We start from the raw sequence: 25,822 nt of genomic DNA, 5'->3' as shown, positions 1-25,822 counted from the left end.
CTCGAGTTACAAAGGCTGCAGTTGGTCATAAGGGTTGGTCTCAGATAAATTTTCTTCAAATAAAAGAAGAAAAGTTCAAATATTTATGATCAAAATCAGCAAATAACAACCCTCAAAAGTACAAAAGGCATAGAACAAACACAAAAGATTAAAGATTCATAAATTCCCAGTATCAACTATTGAAGGTAAACAAAACAGACAATTGCTAAGTTTTTTTCACAATTAATAAGAGTCAAGTAAAAATTATGATTCTTTTTCCATAAAAATAGTCCTAAATTAATAGAAGAAAAAGATTCTCACCATTTTTTCCTGATGGTTCTTCACCTAAGAGCTTGAATATAACGAAGAAGAGATTTAGACCAAGTGAGAATCCATTGATGGGTTTTTTCTTGTTGGGTCGCACTTTTTCTTGTTAGGGTTAGTGCTCCGTCAATTTTTATTTGTTCTATTTTACACTTACTTTATTCCGCAAGTAAAAGTGAACAGATAGAGAAGATTATATATTTCATCGTAATATTCATATTAATTGATGTATGTTCTTAAATAATAGAAAATAATTTGGAGAATAAGTAATTAATATTGAGAGTAAAGTAATTTTTTTTTTGTCTTTTTTTGATATATTAAAAGTCACAAATAAAAATAAAAATATATTTTTGAAATATTAAAAAAATAAAAATAAATGGATAAAGTATTATCAAGTCACTTGAGAAGACTATTTATAGTAAAGTCTCTTTAAAATTTGGAATTTGTGATCTTGAGGTTACATAAAATTTTACATGTTGTCACGTATAAAGGTGATTTAATGACAAAAAAAATTATTTGAAGTTATTGTGTATCTAATTTGAACTAATTGCATGGCGTTAAACACTCTTTTTCTTTTCAAATAAAAGTTGCTCTCCGTCTCATTTTATGTGACAGATTTCGAGATTCAAATAAGTTTATTTTTATCGTTAGTTTTTCATAGATCTTTTAAATACTTTGAATTATTATATTTTGACTTATAGTACTATTTACGTAGTTTACAAATATATAAATTAAATTTCAAAAAATTTGAAGATTCCATGCGCAAATTATTGGCCAAACTTAAATTGTTTGACTTTCGAAAAACAAAAAGTGCACATAAATTGAGATAGAGGGAGTATATATGTATTATATTTTCTCCATTTTAATTTAGCTGTCTGATTTTAATTTGATATTGAATTTTGAGAAGTAAAAAAGGAAAAAAATTATTTATCTAACTTTGATTTGACATAAAATTTTGAGAAGTAAACAAAAATAATTAAATTTTGTGATCTTAATTCTTAAACAAGACATCTGAAAAATTGCAATTAAGGAAATGTCAAAAAAAATCATTTTTTTCAAAGGAACTATAAAAAAAATTAAGACAAATAGATTAAAACAATGTTTTTAAATTTTTGTGATCTTAATTCTTAAACATGACATTTAAAAAATGGCAATTAAGAAATTTCCAAAATAATCATTTTTTTTTAAACGATCTAAAACATAAGTAGTTAAGACAAGAAGATTAAACAGACGGAAGTAACTGCATGCTTGCTGGTAAAATTCACACAAACATAGCCTCTCTTCAGCTCTTAAATTGAAAAATAATTCTCTAACAGAGAGGACTATGTATTAGTTTTTATTTCAGATGTATTTGATCATTCACATTTCATGTGTATTTTTTCGTAAAGATTCATATAATCGACCCTGACTTATTTGGAATTGAGACGTAGTCATTGTACACGACGTGCATTTTCCAATCACATTGTCTACTTTACTATATTCACTTTAGAGTTTCTGCAGATACATGGGAAGGTGAAACAAGCAGTATCCAATTGTCTGAACAAAGAAATAGTAACATTTTTTTTTTCACTATTAGGGTGTACATAGTACTAAAAATAATACAATCATATATGTAATCACAGTCAAGGAAATGTTATCTAAAATGATTCACAACTATTGGCACTTTTGTTGTCATCAACAACCGCGAGAGAAAGTAACGCGAAAAGCAAGAGTCATCCAGGGCAAAGCCCGCACAACAACATACCTAGTGAAATCCCTCAAGTGAGGTATGGGGAGGGAGAGGCTGTTTCTGAAGGACATTCGACTCAAGTGCAGCAAATCAAAGTAGTTGATATCGCACCGAGAATGGCATTTTAAACGCATACCTATAAGCCAGAAGGGTGGCAGGATTGCTTATTGTTTGTGACAAGAATAATTAGTTGACGACTCCATTCACATGATCTTCGGTGATGGAGGTGTTCAAGGAGGTGTTGTCAAATTTTGGTGGGCCTGAATGCCGCCTTGGTCTGGCAGGTGACGGTGGATAAGAGAGCCGCTTCTTCACAGACCCTGCTGATCCTTTTTCTGGTGTGTCATTTTCCGTGCCTAACGGACTTTGCAACCGTGTTTTGGCCTTCGCAGACTGAGTGGACGCCATGTAACTTGGGACTGAAGGCGAGCTTGCCAGGCTCTCGTCATCTCTTATAGATGATCCTGCAATGCTGTGCCTCCTGTTCCGTTCTGACTGCATGCTTCGGATATCATCATCTTGGTTCATTGCACTAATTCTCGGGCTTGCTGGTTTCAGTTTTCTGGCTGCTGCTACTGAAGTGGTTGGCTTGGAAGGGGTTATTGGAGAGTGGTAGCCTGATGGATGGCTCGGCTTTTGGCTGGATGGAGACGAAGGGAGTTCAGAATTCAGCTGATGACGGGCAAATGACTTCGCAATTTCTCCTCCAGAAATGCTCACGCTTCTAACAAATATCTGATCGGTTTTAAGTTGTTTCTCAGACATGCTTTGACTTTCCCAAGGCCTAGCACCCGTCCACCGCTCTAGCCAGCTCCAACCCCATTGCGGATTGGTCGGATCCATGAACAACAAATTGGTAGATCTTGATGATTTCTTCCAGGTTTGCTGTTCAGTTTTAAAAATTGACACAATCAATGACTCATAAAGTTCTTGTTAGCTCGAGAAAAATTATAATCTCTAAACACACCGATCATTCAATCTCTCGAGTCTTGCATTAGTGTATGTGTAATAGGGGAGGACAACATGAGTGGAGGCCAAGCTATCAGCAATCTTTCATTCTTAATTTTGGACATACGATTTGGGATCATGTCTAAACGGGGCCTTATAATCTATGAAACAAATATTAGTTGAATACCTGGTGAGAATATGAATATGCAAGCGCTCTTTCTCGTCTAATTGCAGCTTCATATTTGCAGAGCAAGCTAGCTTCAACCCGCTCCTTGGATTGTAGACTATCATCCCATTCTTCTCCTCTCTATCAAAAAATGAGAAAACAAAGAGTGCTGTTAGATAAGAAGTTCAAATTCATTAGGAAAGTTCATATTTCCACCAGAATAAACATTCACCTACTTAAACCAAAAGACGAGAACCCTCTCCCTCCAAAGAGAAGAAATGGAAGGATAAACTTGGCTGACAACACAGAATGATACAAAGATCCCTAGCTGTTCAAAAGAGAGCTATAGGAAATCAACAAAGTATTTTGACCAATTATAGAAGATGTTTGAAACAAAATAACTAATCCCGTCTTGCAGCATACTCTGAGCACCATTCCGCTGAATTGTGACATAACTTCCCCACCCCAGGACCCATAAGTAAGAAACTTAATACTCCCTCTTGTTTCAATTAGTTTGTTGACTTGACATGAAGTTTAAGAAAGTAGAAAAGACTTTTGAATCGTGTGGTCTTAAACTAAAGATATGAAGAACGTACCAAAATCCCTTTTAATTTTGTGGTCTTAAATATGTCACGTGGAAAGTTAGGATTAAAGAGTTGCCAAAAAGAGGAAAGAGGCATTCTTTTATAAACGGACTAAAAAGGAAAGTAAGACGAACAAATTGAGACAAAGGGACTATGACTGAATGGCATTCTGGTTATTGAGGGGTAGATTTATCTTGAGTGTGCATATTGAAGAATCATGTTCGTCTATTCCAGCACCAAATCCTCTCTTTAACGAGAAGAAGAGAATAAAAGAAATAAACTAACCCTCAGACTCTCAAGTTCTTTCACATGCTTTTGCATAAGCTGCCTCTGGAGAGCTCGGTTCTCCTCCAACATCCTGATCCTTCTTGAACTAATCTGAGATTGCATCCGAGATAGTGTTTGCATGCATTTTAGAGCATTTGCAGTTTGTCTCTTGGCCGTAGGTCCATCAACAAGCGATTTGAGTCTGACAAGTCCTCGTAAGGCCCTCAATGCCCTCCTAGCCTACAAATGATAAACCAAAATATTTGCAAGGTTATCTCAGCATCAACCACTTCTTCTACATTCTCCGAAAACGAAACAACATACATTTAGTGCTATTTATTCAGAAGTCATAAACAATTGAAACAAATGCGACCATATCAGGGAATGCAAAACTCGATAGCAAATAAAAGCATACCAGATAACCTCGAAATGCAGTCTGAACTCTTATTGCAGCTACTTCCTCCTGTGATTTGCCAGAAAATTGGTTCACTGTAGTCAACCGGACAACCTCTGCAGCAGCGTGGGCAGCTGCGACAGCAGCTTCAGCAGCTGCAGCTGTGGCAACTGCAACTGAATAAGCATGTTTCGTCTGCTCTTCTTCCACTTCCTCCAATTTGACCTCTTCCACAGGGGGGACAGGAACAGGATGAGGAGGAGATGCTGTTGCAGTTACCACGGTCGAAGAATCAGGGAGCGTATGCTTTTCTTTCCCAAACCATTTCTTCTTTGATTTACTTGCTTTCTGATGTTCAAGCACAATAAGTATCAGCAACTAGATAACAACAACAACAACATACACAGTGTAATTCCACAAGTGGGGTTTGGGGAGGGTAGAGTGTACGCAGACCTTACCCCTACCTTAGGAGGCAGAGAGATTGTTTCCGATAGACCATCAACTCAAGGAAAAGCATATCGAAAAAGAAATAACTGAAATGGAACAGTATCTACACCTGAAAAAGTGTGATAATGGAAGTACTAAAGACAATAGATAGTAACAGAAATCGACGGACAGGAAGCTACACGACAAATACTACAACTACTAGATGGATAAGCGAGACAATACTCTACTACCTACTAATCTTCTACCCTAATCCATGTTTCTCCACAACCTCCTATTAAACACTAGATAAACTAAACAAAATTCACAAGGAATGGATAGAAACTATGTTGCTCAGACTCTCCAAAACTGTTGCGGCACCCGCGTCAGATCCTCCAAAATTGATAACTTTTGGAGGATCCAACACTCACCCGAATACATTTTTGAAAAGTCCGAGCATTATAGAACATAAATGATATTACAATATACCTTGTCAGCCTTTTCCTTAGGATCTGGGCTCAAAGCCTTCTTTACAGAAGAAAACCAGCTTCCTTTCTTCCCCATCTTCTTTTCATTCCACAATTTGCCCTATAACACAATAAATTACACACTTAAGTGATTGCACCTTTCTATTAAGTGCCTAAATTACACAAAATAAAGATCCAAGCTTTTTAAGTCCAAATTAATCTAAATAACACAACTACTAAACCAATTGGATAAATTAAGCTTAAAAGATTTTTTTATTCTTTTTCAATTTGAAAAGCAAATAAATCAACTTTAACAGAAGATAATGCACCAAATAGCAAAAACTCCACCAAACAGTAGAAAGTCACATTGTATATACAAAGGTCAAATCTTTTTGTGTATATATACTATACAATGAATCCTTGATGAAAATTCTGACTCCGCCATTGCCACCAAATATATACAAAAGAAGAAAAAAACATTTACATAATGTACTAAAGATCAAACATTTCCCAGTTATCAATCATACAAACAACCAAAAATTTCAAGAAAACTGAAAAATCAAACAGGAAACAAGAAAATACAGAGCTAGCATACAATAAGAACAACACACATTTTTAGTTGATATTTAAAAAAAATAAAAAATACCCAGTAAAGATTGGAGCTTGATAGATCTATGGGAGCTTATACTTCTTTATTGTGTTCTTGAAAGGACTATAAGCTTTTACTTTTTTTTCTTTCTTCTCAAAATACAGAAAACAAAAAAGATAGAGAAAATAGCTGGACCCTTTTGGTGTCACCCCTTTTGAGATGAGCACTTGTTAGTATAGAAGTGAGGGAAGTAAGGAGAGAGGGAGAAATCAGATCTTGGCTAAAGAAAGATTTATTTATTGAAACTTTCGAACTCGTATTAAAGTTCGATTAATTAGATTATCATCATACAGAATCCATCTAATAGAAAGTGTTATCTGAAAATAAATTATCATACTTCAAAATACTAAAAATAAAAAAATCTTATCCACTTACACCACGTCCTTCCATGGTTACGAAAGAAGAATCCAAGAATGAAAATATGAAAAGATCATAATGAGATTGAATTGAACTAAATAAATTTGACTTTAAAAATTAATTTACTTGATTCTTGATAAGTTTAAAGTAAATTATTATTTTATATAAGAGTTAAAGAAAAAGATGTTACACACCATTAAAGTTTAAAGTGAACAATGAATAGATGCTTCTAGTTCTTTATTATGTGCTTTTCTCAGTAATGTTCTAGTAATGCTAAATACTAAAGGTTGTTACTTGTTACTCTTTCTGTATCTAATTATTTGTCTAATTTTTCTTTTTTATTCGTTCATTTTGATAAATCATGAAATGATTTTTTTTAGTTTATTATACCCTCAATTAATTATTTTAAAATATTAAATTTTTAATTCATCTATTTTATAATTAATAGGGGTAAAATGATAAATTTATTATATTAATAATTATTTTCTTAATTAATGTGTCAATTCAAAAATGGACAAATAATTAGAAACACAGAGATATAATACAAAGTTCTAATCTGTGTGTTTGTTAATATTCCACTCAAGGTGAAGTTGACATTTCACCAATAACAAAACATCAAAAGTTTTTGAACTAGCAAGAACCAAAACTTATATGATTAAAACATAGACGTAAATTTGAAGTAAACTCTTCTCTTCTTAAATTATTATTTTTCGGAAAGAAATTATGAGACTTCGGGTTTAAATTTCAACCGAATAAAAATTATTACTAAGTATTTTTTTGATATGTTTAAATTATTATAGATAAAATTATTTAATATTTATGTTGGTGAGGATTAACGTAACAAATATTATGTAAGAGTTATAAGATGAATGCAAATTTATTTGTGCTTAGGTGGCCAACTGTCACCTTCTGTCCTTTATAACAAAAAAAAATAACTTTTGTTAAACCTGATTGACAAAGATGTGAATATTATAAAATTAAACCTATGGTTGTTATGGCATTTCTTTATTCATCGTATAATATCAAGGCATTTATTTAACTAGATTACTTTATTGACATATATAGGAATACAACCGTTACAATAAAATATAATGTAAGTTTTACGTGACCGTTATAATAATAATAATTATTATTATTATTATTATTAATTATTATTATTATTATTATTATTATTATTATTATTTCATTTTATCATGATCAACCCCACAAATTGATAGTGCATTTGCATTTAGTCCCCCACCTTTCTTTGTTTTTTCTCCTCTTCTTTTTGTTCTTTTTGTTTGGAACAAAACATAGTTTTGGAGTTATTATATTGCTATAGATAACATAGTGATTACTTGTTGAATTTTGTATCTACTTTCTTGACTTTTTAGAGAATGGACAAATGGAGTTATGTTATAGAATATGTTTTATAGTGGTGGGTAGATCCAAATTGTTATACGAGGTAGAGTACTGGTTAATCAAGAGATATATGTTTAGAAAATGAAAGTAGCGGAAATGAGAATGTTCAATTGGATGTGTGGATATACGTACTATTAAAGATAAAATTAGAAATGAAGTTACACATGACAATGTGGAGTGACCTCCGTGAAAGACAAGATGAAGGAAGTGAGTTTGAGATGGTTCAGATAAGACAATTGTAGACCAAAGAAGAATTAAGGAGGTGATTAGACAAGACATGATACATCTTATCTTATTGAGAATATAACCTAGATAAGGTGTGTAAGAGAACTAGGATAAAAAAGATTAATAGGTAGCCGAGTACATATTGTCATACTTTTATGTGCGAGAGGTAGGGAGTCAGTCTCATCTTCTCATCTTCCATGTATTTAGTAATATTAGTTAATAGTCGTGTAGTGTCTTTTACTTCAATTCTCACTATTACTTGTTGATTCTTTTGTGTATCTTGTCATTGTTTTCTCGTTATTTTACTTTCAATCTTTCTTTGATTACACTTTTCTTAGTTGAGATTCTATCGAAAATAGTATGTTTGTCCCACAAAATATCCAGGGGTAAAATCCTCATACTAGTAGTATCATGAGTTAAGAACAATAAATCAAAATATATAATTATTAATTCAAGCCCATTTAATTTGATCACTTTATTCTTAAGAAATATTCGGTTTCTTTTATGTGTCTGAAGTATTGGATTACTTTTTTCCAGGATATATTAGAGTAGTAGTACCTCAAATATCAATAACTTCGTCGAACTTAAAAGACAATCTCGAGTCACCACAAGGACTTTACTTTATTAAGAAAATAGGCAAAAAAAAATCATTGTCTAAAATTTGAGGCATGACTTCTGAATTCATAGATAATAAAAGAGTGTGATGAAGAAGTGCAACGCAAAAGGTGCATTTTTTGTGCCATCCCAAAATGTATATGTTATATTTTTATTTATTTATACCTTAAAATCACAACAATATATCCTACAATTTTTTTACTTCACTTATAAAATTACATCAGTATATGTTTTTGTTATAACTAGAATTATCAATATAAAAAATATTTAATTTAGCACAACTTCACTTAAATAGAAAGAAAGAAAAAAAGCTCAAAGGAAAAATTGTTTCAATTAAAATGCCAAGACCAATGTGTGTCTACATCTAAAACAAAATTTTAGTAATGGACCAAGAAAAATACAACAAACTAAAAAAGAGGGATATAACAATAAATATGAGAATTCTGAAATATTGATAGGATTTTTCTAGCAAAACAAATTGTTTTATCATTTATCAGAAGATGATTATTTTTTTCTCTTTTTTCTTAAAATCAAATAACTCTGAAATATATTCAAGTCGAAAGTGGAAGATTCCATAACAAAATTTTGGAGCAATCATTTGGAGGAATTCCCATCAATTTAGTCTCATCTTCAAGAACCTCTTTTCTCACAAATTTTAGAGAATCCTGCAAATAATAATTAAAAAAATTATCAAAAAAAGGGATAAATATTTTTTTGTATATTTAGGGAGGATTTTGGAAGTTGAATATTTTTTAAATCGTTTAATTTAAATTTTTTCACATAGTTTTTTGTGAGAAGACAAACATAATTAATGAGAAATAGTAAGCATAATATTATTAGAATTCAAACTCGTGACACTAAGATTTTCAAACTATGACAATAAGCATATGATTTGAAGTTTATTGTAAGGTCTAATACAGAGGACAAGTTATGAGTTCAGCATAATTCAATAGTTTAGACTTAAATTATGTATTTATATTACGAAATTCATTAAAATACATAAATAACATAATTTTAAACTCACTCGTTATATCGTCATAAAATTCAGAATCTATAAATTCAAAATTATGAATTCGCTTCTAAAATCTAAGGATATTGTAATTTATTTTTAAAAGAAATTAGGAGAAAGTGACAAGATCATATAGTTGAGTTGTTCTTTTACTTTTCATTATACCTATATTCATTTATGGAAAAGTTTTGGTAAAGTTTAGTTGTCAATTATTATAAATATATGATTAGGTGTATAATTAGTGATTTCTTATAAAGCACTTGGCTGTCTATGGTCAATTAATGATAGTGATGACTAGAAGTTTGTTGAGGTCACCTACTAAATTTCTTAATTTTTTTTAAAAAAAAATTGACATTTCAGGAAGTAACTTTTTTCTTTTACTGATTCTACATCACATATATATAGAAGCTGAGATTCTTTATCTTGATAATAATAATAATCATGAGATAAATTGTTGCTAAAATGAATTTAAGTGTAAGATCGAAAAGCTAACTAAAGATGCATATTATCGAACTAATGTCACATTTTTTACTTCAACAAGATCAAGTTAATTAAAATGAATTTTCCCAAACTAAAATTTAATTAAAATAATATATTTATTTATTTTACCTGAGAAGTGTCTTGTATAGAAGAAGTTCTACCCCATCTTTCTGGATCCCAAAGAATTGAAGTATTAAAAGCAAAACTTGAAATTCTAATTGGAGGCCTTTCATCTATATTTGAATTATTTGATTTCTTCAAATGCCACCCCATAACTTCTGATGAATCACAAACTGGTCCCTCTATTATCACTTCCTTCTTGTTTGCTGATAATAATGCCATTGGCCATGTCCCAAATCCCCTATAATAAAATTCAGTAATTTTGATTCAAATCATATAATATGTGATATTAAACTCATAGAATTTAAATTTTCAATCTATCTTCGAATTAGGAGGTTAGAGGTTTTCAGTAGAGAAAACAACTTCTTAAGGTTGCGCAATGTGAATTCAGTAGTTTGAATTCAAATTGTGTATTTATGTTAAAAGTTCACTAAAATAAGTATAAATATTATGAATTTTGAGATAAAATAAACCAAAAGGTTTGTGTTAATTATCTAACTCATAAAATTTAAATTATGAATTAACTTTTGGACCGAGAGGTTTCATGTTCAAGCAGTAAAAATTGTCTCACAAAAATGCAAGGTAAGATTACGTATTATGAGTTCGTCTGACAGTCTAAGTTCAGTAGTTTTGACTCAAATCATGTATGTGTATTTAAAAATTTACTAACGAAGTATAAATAATAGATTTTGAACCCAGTAGATCAAATGATATGTAATATGAAATTTAAATTATGAATTTGCACCTTTAGACCAGGAGATCACGATTTTTAAATCGTAAAAACAACTTCTCACAATAATATAAGGTAAATCTATATAAAACAAATTCTCAATATGGTTCAACTCTTCCCAAATCTCACATATAACAAGAACTTAGTGCATCAAATTGTTCCTTTTATAAATTCTAGAAACAATTTTCTAAAAAAACTCAGCAAAGCCATGTGTTTGTATAAGTTGTCAAAGATTTTCTTGGATCCTTATTCTATAAAGACATAATATAAGATGCTTAATCAACTTAAAAATCTATCTCTTAACACTAATTAGTGTTAAGTATAAATAAACAAACTAATTGAAGAAAAAAAAAACTTGGATATGATAAACTTATTCTATTAGACTATTAGTCAATTAGGCTTGATTTTAACTGCATTTTTTTTTATTTTTAATTGTTTAAGTAGTGAGACACTATAACAACCAAATAAACAAGTCCATAAGTCGGATTTGTTAAAAAAAACTAAAGTTTTTCATGTTATATTTAAATATGTGGGACAAGAATTTCCCAACTAACACCTTTTCCATTGTAATTTTTCTTTTTGGTTTCCCAACTAACTTTTGATGTCTTGAGAGTATCCAAATTTCTCCGAGTTTAGCTTTTATACACTGACAATTTAAAAGAGTAATTTTTATACTATTATTCCATCTAAATAGCTTACTGTAACCGTCATTTACAAAAGTGACATCAATAATCTGAAAAATAAAATAAGTTACTTGTTATAACGTTTCCAAGAAATCTAAGTTAAATGAACAATTGAAAAACCTATAAAGAGCGGAACTATAGTTTCACCTAAAGGGTTATATTCTAGTAGTGTTGGCTCAAACCATGTATTTATGTTTAAATAGTTTATCAAGAGATCAGTAAGTTGCATTTTCTAAAATCCATATCTGAGAAACTCAAAATCCTAACTCCACGTTTGCATCTGTATAAAGAATATATATATGATGGAAATGATTAAAAGGAAAATGGAGAGGAGAAGAAAATAAGAATACTTACTCAATTGCTCTAAGCTCATCAAAGAAGGTGAGATCATAGACATTAGAGAGGCTAGCAAAATGAACAATCCCACTTAACCTATGATGTTCAATGTGATTTAGTGCCACATTTCTTTGATGATCCACTTCTTCATGAATGTTAGTGAAATTCTCCTTGAAAACCAAATGTCTATACATAATGCCTGTTTTTCTAAGTATTTCAGATACTTGTGAATCCTCAATTTGTTGTTCCACAACTATCCACAAAATTGGTTGTGGAATCAATCTCAATGTGTTTGATAGCCTCTTTAGTAACATTCCTCTATTTTGATCCTTTGCGCTTGTTGGAGTGACTATTATTAGTAGCCTTTTGGTGTTCAAGAACTCATCGTTAGCCTCTTCTGGCTCTTGATCCTGATCCTGATCTTGATCTTGTTGCTTTTCTTCTTCCTCCTCTTGATCTTCTGCTAAGACCTTTTTTGAGTGCCTCGTTTCGTTTAGTTTAGACCATTGTGATGTTACTGTTGTTATTGTTGTTGTTGTTGATGATGTTTCGTCTGACAAAGGTTTATTGACCATCATGTTTAATGAAGGATATGTTTGATTTGACTCATGATGAGTTTTGGGAATAGCAATAGCATTCCTAGTGGAAAACATTGAAGTAGTAGTGCCTTTGCCTGTTGGAGCAAAGCCAGTAAAGAATCCCATAACAAAACAAAGAAGAAAATGAAAAATTGCTTTCTTCCATAGTTGAACTTTTTTCTTTGATCTTTCTAAAGACCCCATAAAAGATTCTTTGATCTTAGTGAACAAAAAAAAAAATAGAAGAAAATTATGATATGATGTAATGGACAAGAAAATGTAGTATGGAAATTATATATAACTACTATGATAGAGAATAGAAAAAAATAAAAATAGGACAAGAGCTAACAAACATATATATGATTGAAGGTGTTGGTTAAATGAAAACAAAGTGCTGGTTGTTTCTCAATTTTATTTCATTTGTTGAGGGGTTTTGCTTGAAGTAAAAGAAAAAAATAAAGAAATTTAATCATATGCAGAAGGAAATAAGTTGCTTTCTATACCAAATATTAGTTGAGATGGAAAGCTCATACACCTAAAATTCAAGAAATAATTTCATATTTGAAATGTCATGCACCTTGCTATTTTTTTAATTGAGTTGTTTAAGCAAGTTGGTGACCATATTTAAATTGTTTATCATAATGAAGTACTATTTTAAAGATAATTATTAATTATTACTCACTTAAAACAGTAGGTAAGTTTAATGATATTTAATCAGAAACTTTATGAACTCATAATGATGTTTAATCAGAATCTTAATGATAATAGACTTTTAAAAAAAATACTAGTTTTGAGTGTGAAACCTGAAAAAAAAGGAAATAAGATAGATATTCCCTCCCTTTCGTATTAGTTGTTACATTTTGCTTCTCGAGAGTGAAACTATGTAAAATTTAATTAGCATTTTAAAGTATATTTTCTCATCAAATTAACATGAGAAAAGTTGTAAGTTATAGAGTTTTATTGTATAGTTTTTGAATATTTAAATCTTAAATTAATTTAATCTAATTTAGTTTCGAAAATAAATTAAAATGACTTTCGAAAAAGGAAACATAACAACTGATTTGGGTAGAGGGAGTACTAGTTTAGGATTGAGAACTTTGAATTACTTTCTGTATGAGTTTTTGTTCAGAACTTGTTTGGAATATAAGTAAACAAGGTGGCAAGACAATCTATGTTGCTCAGCTCCTTAAAGAATATAGCCATATGTGTATCGGACCCCCCAAAAGTTGTGCATTTTTGAAATATCTGGCATGGATGCGTCAACATTTTTTTGAAGGATATGGGCAACATAATTGACAACTATCTAACCACACATTTGTCAAAGTCATACAGAGTAAGAATCACCTAGGTAAAACACCAAGAAGAGTTGTGGTGGCAAGGATAAGATCCCATTACCCTTAACCAGATGTCTCGAGTCGAATCCTAGGTATGAATTTTTTTTGGTTAGAAAACACCTTCCCCTCAAATGGGCCTTTTGCAGTGCGAATCCAGATTAGAAGGTACAACTGCCAATCAACTAGATGTAACATAAATGTAGCGACCATCTAATAGAAGGTACAACAGCCAAGCGCCTAGACTTAACATAAATGTAACGACTGGAGTGTATGTACCTTACCCCTACCTTATAGAGATAGAGAGATTGTTCCGATAGACCCTCCGCTTAAATAAATCATGCCAAACAGTTTGAAAAAGGGAATATAGTTATGAGAGCAATAACAAGAACGAAATAATGTGACATTGAAACCAGAGGGAAATTGAGTACCAACTCTATCTATTATTGTGACAGCTTACTAAACCAACAACGATAGACAAATTTCACAACATTCAGAACTTGCTGTACCATTTAGAACATGGTTCAGACTTCAAAATATGCTTGCTAACATATAGAAAATAGCATAATGTTCCCAAAAGTTGATCCTTTAGCCAACCAGGTCATTACATGACTATAAGCTTAAGCTGTAGTTGAGAAATTTAAAATGACCCTGCAAGTTAATTCACTTCAAAACTTATTGGAGAACTGAATAATCTATACATGGTGCAGATTCTTTGTGCGATGCAATGTGATTTTGGCCATTCTAACTCACTGCACACAAAAACAAACTTGTGCATACCTTGGCCGCACACTGTAATCAAAATAAACCAGTCATCACTCACATGTGGACTTCTAACAGTCAGAATTTACCAAAGGAGCATCTGTCACTTGTTTTATCCATAGTTTCAAGTAATGAAAGCTGTAACGCTATATGAAGATGCCAGGCAGCGGATAAGACAGACTCGCAAGTGTCTTAAAGATGCCAGGCAGCAGATAAGACAGACTCGTAAGTCATCTAAGACAGATATGTGTTCAACAATGTCATGCCTTGGATGCATACTATTATTACTAGTAGTTTTCTCTAAACAACTGGTAAAAGTTCCAGACTAGTGAGCTTAGGTTGATATTCAAGTTCATGTCATTATTTTCCCCTACATTTCACTTTTTGCAAATTTTCCAACATGTCATATTATCTTACTGGTACCTACCAACAGAAAAATTGAGAAAATTTTGCATGAAGAAATTTGGCTTGGCCTCGGAGCTTAAGTACGAGGAATGAGCAAACAGCACCATTATTTTCAAAATACTACAATCAAGAACTTCATATTCACCAAAATCACAACGAAAAGATGCATCGGAAAACAAAACCATCATAAGAAAGTGCTATAAGATGTACCATTATGGGGGGAAATAAGTGTTTTATAAGCATAACGACAATGTGCTTCCCTCCACCGAAATACTTCTCAAACTATAGGTGGCCTAGACTTGACTACACTGGACAAAGTTTACTCCCATAGCATCAAAATTATATGGAAACTCTTCCTAAAATGAAGTTGAGAATAGCTCTGGTTCATCGTGCATATTGCTTACCTTCCTTCAAGTCCTACTTGCATGTCCCTACTTGTCTGAAGAAGCAGCTCGTTGATCCCTCAATGGTGGCAACTGAGACAACACCCAATCTGGTGAGCTACCGACCCAAAGCCCTATACCGGTATTCTTGTGCTTAAAATCAGGTGCTTTCTGATTCAATTTACTAGCTCTGTTGTCCCACCATTTATCAGGATTCTCCAGCAAATCTTTCCAAGAATCAACGTCCTTCCCAACGCTTTTAGATTTAGGAGCATAAGCATCGAATTCAAGTCCTTCAAGTCCCTCAAGAACCCACCTTGGAGCATTCTCAATCCATAGAGAAGTACTACTATCCTTTTTCTTGAAATCAGGGTGCCTTGCTTTCACAATTCCATCTAACTTCGCCTTTCGACAATCCCACCATTGTTTCGGATTCTTAATAAGGTCTCTCCAATCATCACCTCCCGTAACACCTTCCTCCGACTTGCTCTCACCCAAATTAACAGAATCATCATATTCTAAACCAGACAACCTTTCTTTCTGTTTGACCAAATAATCAGAATGCTGGTTATCATTTTCATCCAACAAAAAGTTCTTACCTTTCGGATAAACTGATTTTACATTTCCCTTTAGGGAAACATTTCGTTTCAGACCCTGCACAAAGTTAACATTTTCAGCAACAATATGAAAACAAGACTGATATTCATCCATGAATTCACAAGACAATGGTTCCATAGAGAACTTCCCATACACATAAACACAATCATTTTCCTTAACATGACAAGCAACAATATGAGCTAAATCACCAGCAAACACAACAGGAATCATCAAAACAGAGTTATCATCACTATTCTCATGAGCAACAACAGTACTAGCACAATATTTCCCATCAGTGGAAGCTTCAAAATGAACTGGGGTTTGCACAAAACCAACAAGATTAACAGAATTTGCAACTTTTGCTTGGTAAGGTATCTCACTTGGCTTTGGCCAAGAAGACACATCTTCTGCTTCATCATAAATCTCAATTCTTGGATGGGTAAGCACATAAGATGAAGAGGGTTCTTGGGGTTTAGGGATTTTGGGTTTTCTTGGCTTAGAAATGGTTGTAGAGGCAAATCTTGAACTGAGGGTTTGGAGTAAAAGTTGGCATTTTTGGGGAGAAGAAGAGGAGAAAAAGGCCTTTTTTGCTATTGATTTTGTTAAGTAATTCATGGATGGAATTGGGTTTTAGAGAAAGTTTGAATCTTTCATATACACCAAGGGTTTTTTGTGAATCTTGTGTAGATGGAAGTGAATTTTACAGGAAGAAACACAAGGGTTTTTGTGGGGTTTTATGTTTTGGTTTGGATGGTTTCCAGATTTTGCAATTGTCTCCCTGAACTTTAGTATGTTACACTTTTCCGAATTTGAGATAACGATAAAAAAATCATATTTGAACTATCACTTTTTCGTGAGTTTTATGCCTTCACTGTCTATTTTTATGTTAATCCACCTAAACTATCATCTTTTTGTGATTTTCATATTTTAACTATCACTTTCTCTGTATATTAATTAATAAGTTGTCGTATGCACGCATGTTGTCGAGGGGGAGCAAATATCTAGTCAAGCAATATCGAAGTGTGTTTTATTACAAATGAAATGATAGTTTGGGGCGATAAAGAAAATAATGGATAGTTGAGTATTGAAAATTGAAAAAGTGATATGCTGATAATTTAACTCTTTGGTTTATTATAATACATACTTGTTAATATAACACAGAAAATAGAACAACAAGGTTCTATGGTGTAGTGGTTAGCACTCTGGACTTTGAATCCAGCGACCTGGGTTCGACTCCCGGTAGGACCTTTCTATTTTTTTGTGTGCAGTCACATGTTCGAGCCATAATATTTAGGGAAAATTGTATGAAATAACAAATAATTAATTCAAATTAAATGTTATAGTCATAGTTTATTTTAATTGTAATTCGCAGCAAACATCCCCTTTTTTTGCCGTCTAATTCGGTATACAATTAGTCATTTTATACATTTCAGTATAAAATGTGTTTGTATAAAGCGAGAGAAAAGTGTATATATAAATACATATATTTTCGTCCTATACACTTATAATTATACAAATTACAATGTATAAATAAATTTATACAAAACTGAACAATTTGTATAAAATTGGATGTTTGTAGCGAATTATACAAATCAAAAGCTCCATAGCAAACATAAAATTTGTTATGAAGCACAATTATGCAAACTATAGTTATAACATACAAATATAATTTTTATATTTGTTATATGTGAAAGTTGCTTTTAATTTTTATTTATCTTATAAGTTATGGGTTCAAGTCAGAAAAATAATTATGCGTTCAAGCCATAATTTGTATTTATCTTATAAGTTATGGATTCGAGTAAGAAAAATAATGTTTTTTTATATGTGCAAGCAATCTAAATGATGGGTTCGAGTCATGAAAATGATTATCAAGATAAGGTGACTACATTTTCCGTCCTTTTCGTGAAAGTAAAAGATTTAAAAAGTTCCACCTGAAAAAAGCTTAAAACAAACATGAAATACCACAACAACGTAATCTCACAGATTCAAGTAGAATGTGCACGGACTATACCTTACCACAACTTTGTGGGGTAGAGAGGTTGTTTCTGGCAGACCCTCGCCTCAAACATGAAACACCAACTCCAAAAAACTTAGTTATAACAAGTGGAGTTAAAAACAATCCACAAACTAACTTGAAGGAACTCCATTTACTTAATGAGAATCAAGGACTACAAAGAGTTTCTTTTCAAAAAAGGCAACATTCATATCTCTAACATTTAAGTGAACATTCCAAACTCATACATAAAATAAATTACAAGTTGAATCATACATTAATGTTGTAAAAAAAGTTTATAAACTTGATATAATGCTCAAAACTGTGAGGGATGTTTCATATGTCTGGCTGAGTTGAAATGGTTTCTCTTTGTGGTCTGTGTTTCCTCCACTTTTTCTTGGTCAGAGACATGATCCACTCTGGAACCTCACCACCAGAAGATGTAATAACATTTGCGATGTTCCTCAAAAAGGGAATATCTGCTTCAGTATAAAATGTTATCGCCTGTCCACTCCTTCCTGCTCTGCCAGAACGTCCTATTTACAAGAATCACCGTGCAGTTTTCAGTGAACAATTGAAACTCTTATGATTCACTGTAAGACTATGACTTATGAATCACTATATAAGGTTGTATAAGTCGAATTTGGGTTGGATATTTACCAATTCTGTGAATATATGCTGCAGCAGCGTCTGGGAAATCGTAATTTATCACGCAGTTAACCCCTTTGAAATCCATACCCCGGGCAACAACATCAGTGGCAATTAAAACCCATGTTTTTCCAGCTCTAAAATTATCAATAGCATTTTCTCTCTGAATTAAAATTAAAGTATAAGTAGGAACCAGAAGAAGTGTTCTATACAGCAGGATACAATGTAATCAGCCAATATGAAAAAATCATAACCCTGAACTTCAACATCGACATATATTGCTCTATCTAAAACAGAAGGCAGATGGATCTCCTCTTGATGTAGAAAATACAGAAGTCATGCAAAAGTTACCTGTATCTGAGAAAGGTCTGAATGGATAACATCAGGTCGAATATCTTCCAATTTTAGCTCGTCATATAGCTCCTTTGCACGCTCCTTGTTTTGAACGAATACTAGCACTGGTGGGTTCAAACTCTATATATATATATATATAATAAATCAGAGAGACAATGCAATAATAAGATGAGTTAGGTATACATTATCAAGTTAACAAATCATTGTAGATGTTGATCATAGATCAGCTCAACAAAATAGCAAAAAGATAAACTAACTAAATTAGCAACGATGATAAGATTTTCCAAACAATCACTATGGTATCAAATAAAAACACCAAACTAAGAAGTGAAAATGCAATTGACCGTTGGTGAAAGTTCCAGCGAGTGTCGATGAAAAGAATGTGACTTTGGAAGTAAACATAGCAATATCGTATTGGAATTTCCCCTTGAGGGCTGATGTCGTCGGTTTGTACATAAATCTAAAAAACCTCTTTCCTTTAAGGCTTAAGCCTTAATCACAGCCCCTCAAAATTTATTGACAAGTTTAAGGGGTTGTCTATGTTATTAAGCCTTCTTTTTATGTTTTTGGAGCACACATAACATACCATATTGTATAGACAACTGGACAAACTTTGTAGCATGCAATATAATGTTTTACGGGGATTTAATTGTTTTTCAAGGTAGTAACTCCCCTTTGCCTATCAAAAGAAGAAGATGATTCGCTTAAGTAACAGTACAACCTTACACAATGGTAAGCAGCAAAAGGAACAGGAGTTTCTTATAGAGTGAACAAAAAGAAAGAAGCACGACTCAGATGTTGAAATCCCTCTCAGCAAAACAATGGCTCCAAATCATCAAATCAAGGGGTTTCAACTAGAGCCCATTTTCTGGGAATATAAAAACCAACTGAGCAGAAAAAGAAAACGGTGAACAATTGACAGCACAGATGGACATCTGAGGGAATGGAAAGAAAGAAAATGCAGGAAATAACAGAAATGCACTATCTAAATATGCTAGAGTGATTCAAGAGTGATAGTTCCACAGCAAATGTGTAGAAACTAGTATTCATGTGAAATCCCTCATGTAAATATTGTTGTTCTAGGATTTTTGGGGATAAGTAAAGGTGTTGTGCAAGCAATTATTATGCCAGTGGCGGCTCCAATCACATAAAAGAGGTATACAATCAGCTCTGATGACTAAGGAACATGAGGATCATACCTCTGCAAAGTTTTGACGAAGAGCCAGAAGCTTCCCTTCTTCACTCCCTACATATACCAATTTTTGCTCTATTGTTTCAGATGCCGAATTTCTGCAGAAATACAAAAGCAGCCGAGTAAGCATTCACCAAGATGGAAAGTCAGAAATAGGAGAGGAAGGAAGATCTTCTCCTCCTTCACCAAAAAACAACAAAAAAAAGAGAGTATGAAGCCAAATAACCATTCACTTCACTGCAGAGTTAAGATACATCTACCAAAGGCCTATTAGTACTTACTTCCTACCAATAATTACTCGAACAGCATCATGCATTATTGTACGTGCTCGGTCTTCAACTATATCGGGTAAAGTAGCACTGAACAATGACCGAAGAATTGAAGGATTTGTGCATGCCTTCACCACAAAATCAACCTGCTCTAGCATGCCAGGCTCGAAAAGCTTATCAGATTCATCTAAGACAAGAAATTCAACCCTGCATCCAAAAGGAGTTGGTGTAAAGGCATGCTAATGCTGATTAAAAAAAGGAAATACTTAGCACCAATTCCAAATAGCAACATTTTTTTTAGGTCTACACAGAATAAAGCCAATGCATATGCTCCTCTACATCAAACTCAGCAACAACAACATACCCAGTGAAATCCCATAAATGAGGTGTGGGGAGGGTAGAATGTACGCAAACCTTACACTACCTCATGGAGGTAGAGCGGCTGTTTCCAAAAGACCCTCGGCTAAAGTGTAACAAATCCCAGTATAAAGAAGAAGACAATGAAGAGAAATTGAAACAAGAAACAGTGCAAAAGTAGCCAAAACAGCAATAATATCATGTGATAATCGAAATGCCATAAACGACATACTAGGGTAGATTATTATTAACAAACAATAATAAACAATGATAAAAGTAAAAATGAGACAAACTCAGCCTGAAAAATAATTAAATCTAATTGTGATGGTGCAAATCAAGCAGTATAACAAAGAGCTTTATATCTCTAAACTAGACCCTTAACTTCACCAGTTGCTTTTTGTTATGAATTACAGTACAAATTATGCAGTCGTCTTGGGATCTACAATGTCATCACCTCAGAAACTCGTACTTAACTAGACCACACTGATTTAATATCAACAAGGTTGAAAGTTGAAATGCCCACACTAGCACATACGCGTTTGAACCCTAGAAAATGAGGAACATACCTACTTAAATCAAGCTTTCTTTTTTGGATAGCAAACTTTAAGCGCAATGGTGTCGAGATCAGTACATCACATCGCAGTTTAGAAAAGTCCCCACTTTTAGCGAGTTGTTTAGTCATCAACCTGATGTAGAACTTCTTCCTGGCCAACCTTTTGCATTCTCTTGTTGTCTGAGCAGCTAACTCTCTTGTAGGGGAAAGAATTACAGCTCGGACACCATCCTTTGAAGTGTGCTGATCAAAAAAGATGGCTGTCAGATGTCTTCTAACTTATAATAAAAATGATGACAAGCAAACATAACAATGCCAATATATATGTACCTTGAGTTTCATAAGTATAGGAAAAACAAAAGCAAATGTTTTGCCACAACCAGTAGGTGCACAAGCAAAGCATTCCCTCCCCTGGTGAAAGTCAAACATGATTAAAGATTCTCAAAGGAAAACAAGAAAGATACATGTGTATATATAAAACAGTGGCGGAATTCAAGGAAGATCATACAGATAAGAGGACTGGAACAGCCTGCCTTTGGATTGGCGTTGGTTCTTTAAATCCCAGTTTTGCCAGATTTCGTAATAGATATGATCGACATTTATATCTGTGGCACCATATACAAACAGACTGTTGGTGAAACTGAGGACAGAGGGAACGTCAAGTGCAGATAACAATAATTAACTGATCAATAGAGACAAAGCAATTTGCTTTTAACAACAACTTAGTACATCCCCCGTTTATGTCCTAAGAAAGGGAATATGACGTAAAGGGGAATATATGGAAAGGAGTATTAGAGAAAAAGGACTTCAATGCACAGTTGCAGAATCCTACCTCATTTTACCACCAACAGTCTATCCCCAAAAGAGGCACAGTACACAAGTAAAGATGACATGACGAAAAAGAGTAGCAATTGAGAACAAAATCATTTATGCATTTATGATATATTTCTACAAGCCCTGTCCTATATGCTTCTTAAGCTAAGCCTCGTAAGTGATCTCCCTTCCCCAACCATTCCCAAGAAAAAGAATATAAGACATAAAAAATTGTAATAGATAAGAAAAAAGATACCATAAATGCAGGAGAAACAGCAAAATCTTTCATTAGCCTACTTATTTTGCATGCTAGATCAATTCAAAACAGCTTAAAATATTCCTCAACACCCCATCACAGCCTATTCTTGCTCGACACATTACAACAAAATGTGTAACTCACATAAAGTAGATTCAAGGAGACATAGAAAGCGGTCAACAAAATGAATAGACTAAGTTCTTATTGGGAGTTTCACTAAAATAACTTCCTTAACATGATCGAACTGTTCCATACAATGGATATCTAAGTTGCTCGGGTGCGGGTGTCCGATATGGGTGCAGATCTAGAGGTCGGATCCTCTATGATCTAAATTTTAAGATTCGGGAATACGGATCCATGTGTGGATACGGGTGCAGGGATTCGACTAAAAATAATTCAAATATCTAAAAATAAAGTTATAAAACCTAAATTATGAGATATTATGTGGAAAACTTGAGGAGAAATATTGATCAAGAGAGAATCCTGAAAGGGGATAAAAGGAAAGGAGTAACAATAGAAATTTATCTATGCAAGGTATTTCATTTTCTTTAATTTCACCTTAGTTTTTGTTTTGATTATAGAAATCATTGAATTTGCCCAGAATTTCTCCCTCGAATTTGGTCAAAGCACCCAAAATTAGCAGATCGGGTATGGATCCCACACCCACATGGTGTCGACACGGGTGCGACACCGAAAGTGAAGAGTCCGAGCAACTTAGATGTATATCCTACTGTAAATAAATAAACATCTTAAATACTTGGCCTTGGTAAAGCATGCGACCATTAGAGAAAGGGAGGTAGAGAATCATGTGTCTCCAGATCAAAAATCAACACAATGCATGACAGAGTACCTTGATCTTAGTTCAGCAAAATTGAGCAATGGTGAAGGGATGTTACTCCCTGAAACATGAATGTTGTGCATCTTCCGAAAAATTGCGTCCCTCTAAATCCACAAAATCAAAGGAACAGAAGAAATATCTCTTCAATAAAAGTTTATCAACAATTCATGAACGCAGCAAAAAGGCTTACAACCAACTCATAGCAAATGAGACAAACCTCCAATTGTTGATAATATTCTTTTTTTCCCTGAAGCAGTTCATTTACAGATTGATCAGTCTCTTCGCTTGCAGCTTCCTTTTTCAATTTTGAACTCTTGAAGACGGAAAATCCCTCCACTGAGTCTAAAACCAATGCCATGAATTAGAACAAAGGGCCAAAACAGCAAACTTCAGTAATTATTTTATACTACGTACAAAGAAATAAACGAGAAGCTCAAATAGACAGACAAAGGAATTTTACCAGGAACTGCTCCCTTCTCCTTCCTCTTCCTCTTCTTACTCACGCTAGTACTTGTCCCATCCTCCATTTCAGATATCTCATTCTCGACGAACTCCACTTTCTCTAATGAATCATCAATAGTTTTATCCTCCTAGGTGAAATATAAAACCAAATCAATGACATACACACAATAAATCATTGAGTTTTTTACAACAAGAAACATCTGAAATCGAAACAATGAATACGCTAAAATGCTATAAACACACTGATTCGGAGGAACTCGGGTTCCTTCCTATTACTGCTTGTAGAATCAAACTTACACAGTTCAACAGTAATACCTTCTCAATCAATTGCAATTTCTCAGCTGAATCAACTATGTTTTTCCCCTACACATCAAATTACACACAAAAAAAACTCAAGAATCTTTGCAATGTAAATTCAAACCAAAAAAAAACCCAACCCCACAATTCCCAAAATCCATATTTCTCAATAAAGTTCACTATTTTACTCTGAAACTAAAAAAGGGTCGAAGCAAAAAAAATCAAAAACAAAATACCTTAAATCTGTCGAAATCGCGAGCAAACTTTTTGCGGTTGAAAGAGATGCCACCAAACAAGAAAGATGCATCTTTTTCCATAACTCTGAGATGGGTTTTCGATTGCAGAGAAATTGGAGCTGAAATTTGAGGCAACGCTACAAGTTAATTTTGGCAGCTGAGAAACAAGTTGTGGGAATTGCAGGGTTTAAGAAGATGAATTCAGTTTACTTGTAAAACCCCAGCGGCTTTGTTTATTCTTTTTTTTTATAAAAAAAATACATAAATAAATTAATAAAAAATACTTAACATTTTTATCTAAATGCGTAATCATATAAGCTCGAATTTTCATAAAGATATAAAAAGTTTAGTCTGGATGTTTTACACGCGCATTAATAGTTGAAACTTAATTTGTTCGTCAATACTTATATGTAAATGTTTGTTATACGATGTAAAATTTAAGTTTTATATATTTTTTTAAGTATGTCAAATTATTTAGGGTTAAGATATAATTAATTTATTTTAATGGAGGATGAGGGAAAAGATAAGAGAATATATATAAAAAAATGAAAAATAGAAAAAGGAAGGTTTAAGGTGTGATATTATCATGGTTTGAAAAGAGTTAATGTGTATTTATAGGATTAATAGACAACATTTTTTAATATATAAATCTGATTTTTATTTAAATCGTGAGCAATGTATAAGGTATGATATCTCAAATTGATCGAGCAAGTCATCTTACTCATCTTAACTTGCATTATCATAGAACACACTCAATGTATTTTTATTTTTTAAAATTATAAAGCTTTATTTAAAACAACATTTAAGTAATTCAATTAGTCATTCTTCTAATTTGACTAATAGCGAGAACATAATAATGTAGAATGAACGTTTATAACTCAATTTTAGGATAAGTAAAGTTTTTATGAAAAAAATATCGAGTTGCATAGGGCATGAATATCTTGATTAATCCTTAAAGAATATGTGAATTATTTGATAAAATGGAAAAAAATTAAAGAACTAAAAATGAACTCACTAAATTGACTATTAGAATAAGAAGTGATATCACGTATAATCATGACATATGTTAATATATATAGGTTTCCTCAATATGTCATTAGGAAAACTTAACATTATTATCACTAAAGATAAAAACGAAACTTCAAATAAAATACAGATAATTTAAAAATAAAACAATTTATGTAACTCAACATGTATAATACTGCCAGTGTTATGTAAGCAAAAATCACGTTTTTTATAATTAAATGCATTTTTTTAATTAACTTTTAGATTGTTCTAATTAACTCTTACTTTTTCTTTTTTTTTTACATCGGGTCACTTATGATTATTAGTAATTTGACTGTGATTATTCATAACCCATCTAATAACCCATTACCAAGTATTTGAGCCTCATTGTATTGATTAATTAGTATCAAGACTATGATTACCATATTTATATGCCTTGTTATAACCGTTTAACAATTTGACTATACCATTCGTAGCGAACTATTTTAAGGAAAAATTACTTAAATACACAACACTTCTTTACTTATTTTCAATATTTCCCTACTCTTTTACTAAGATACAAAAATCCCTTATTTTCCCCCAATTCAACTTAACCGGATACTTTATT

The 25,822-nt window shown here is 32.6% G+C and overlaps 4 protein-coding genes and 1 non-coding gene across 5 annotated transcripts; 1 reads left to right on the top strand and 4 right to left on the bottom strand.

The window, feature by feature from the left end:
• Window positions 1-1,867: 1,867 nt before the first annotated feature.
• On the bottom strand, window positions 1,868-6,114 carry LOC125833444 (protein IQ-DOMAIN 2-like). The gene is made up of 6 exons (XM_049512604.1): window positions 5,928-6,114; window positions 5,304-5,402; window positions 4,413-4,739; window positions 4,016-4,237; window positions 3,168-3,287; window positions 1,868-2,917 (listed from the first exon to the last, which is right to left on the bottom strand). The coding sequence occupies exons 2-6, from the start codon at window positions 5,376-5,378 to the stop codon at window positions 2,219-2,221; spliced, it is 1,443 nt and encodes a 480-aa protein (XP_049368561.1). The 5' UTR covers window positions 5,379-5,402; window positions 5,928-6,114; the 3' UTR covers window positions 1,868-2,218.
• Window positions 6,115-9,053: 2,939 nt separating this feature from the next.
• On the bottom strand, window positions 9,054-12,764 carry LOC125833446 (beta-1,4-xylosyltransferase IRX9). The gene is made up of 3 exons (XM_049512606.1): window positions 11,905-12,764; window positions 10,147-10,378; window positions 9,054-9,193 (listed from the first exon to the last, which is right to left on the bottom strand). Exons 1-3 carry the CDS (start codon window positions 12,666-12,668, stop codon window positions 9,080-9,082), a joined length of 1,110 nt encoding a protein of 369 aa, XP_049368563.1. The 5' UTR covers window positions 12,669-12,764; the 3' UTR covers window positions 9,054-9,079.
• Window positions 12,765-15,177: 2,413 nt separating this feature from the next.
• On the bottom strand, window positions 15,178-16,643 carry LOC125833445 (protein OSB2, chloroplastic-like). The gene has a single exon (XM_049512605.1). It carries the CDS (start codon window positions 16,555-16,557, stop codon window positions 15,394-15,396), a length of 1,164 nt encoding a protein of 387 aa, XP_049368562.1. The 5' UTR covers window positions 16,558-16,643; the 3' UTR covers window positions 15,178-15,393.
• A 475-nt stretch (window positions 16,644-17,118) lies between these two features.
• Window positions 17,119-17,190, top strand: TRNAQ-UUG (transfer RNA glutamine (anticodon UUG)). Its single transcript has one exon. It is a non-coding gene; the product is annotated as a tRNA-Gln (tRNA).
• Window positions 17,191-18,074: 884 nt separating this feature from the next.
• LOC125833456 (DEAD-box ATP-dependent RNA helicase 57) lies at window positions 18,075-24,405 on the bottom strand. Its single transcript, XM_049512620.1, has 13 exons — window positions 24,211-24,405; window positions 23,993-24,040; window positions 23,676-23,805; window positions 23,433-23,557; window positions 23,228-23,319; window positions 21,817-21,913; window positions 21,639-21,719; window positions 21,322-21,551; window positions 20,411-20,605; window positions 20,137-20,227; window positions 18,935-19,057; window positions 18,596-18,746; window positions 18,075-18,471 (listed from the first exon to the last, which is right to left on the bottom strand). The coding sequence occupies exons 1-13, from the start codon at window positions 24,289-24,291 to the stop codon at window positions 18,272-18,274; spliced, it is 1,644 nt and encodes a 547-aa protein (XP_049368577.1). The 5' UTR covers window positions 24,292-24,405; the 3' UTR covers window positions 18,075-18,271.
• Window positions 24,406-25,822: the final 1,417 nt, after the last annotated feature.

Source organism: Solanum verrucosum, unplaced genomic scaffold, assembly GCF_900185275.1.
Source record: "Solanum verrucosum unplaced genomic scaffold, falcon-dt-bn FXZP01000142.1, whole genome shotgun sequence".
In the NCBI taxonomy this organism is placed as follows: domain Eukaryota; kingdom Viridiplantae; phylum Streptophyta; class Magnoliopsida; order Solanales; family Solanaceae; genus Solanum; species Solanum verrucosum.
Note: the sequence above shows the minus strand (reverse complement) of the source record. Positions and strands in the feature narration are given on the sequence as shown.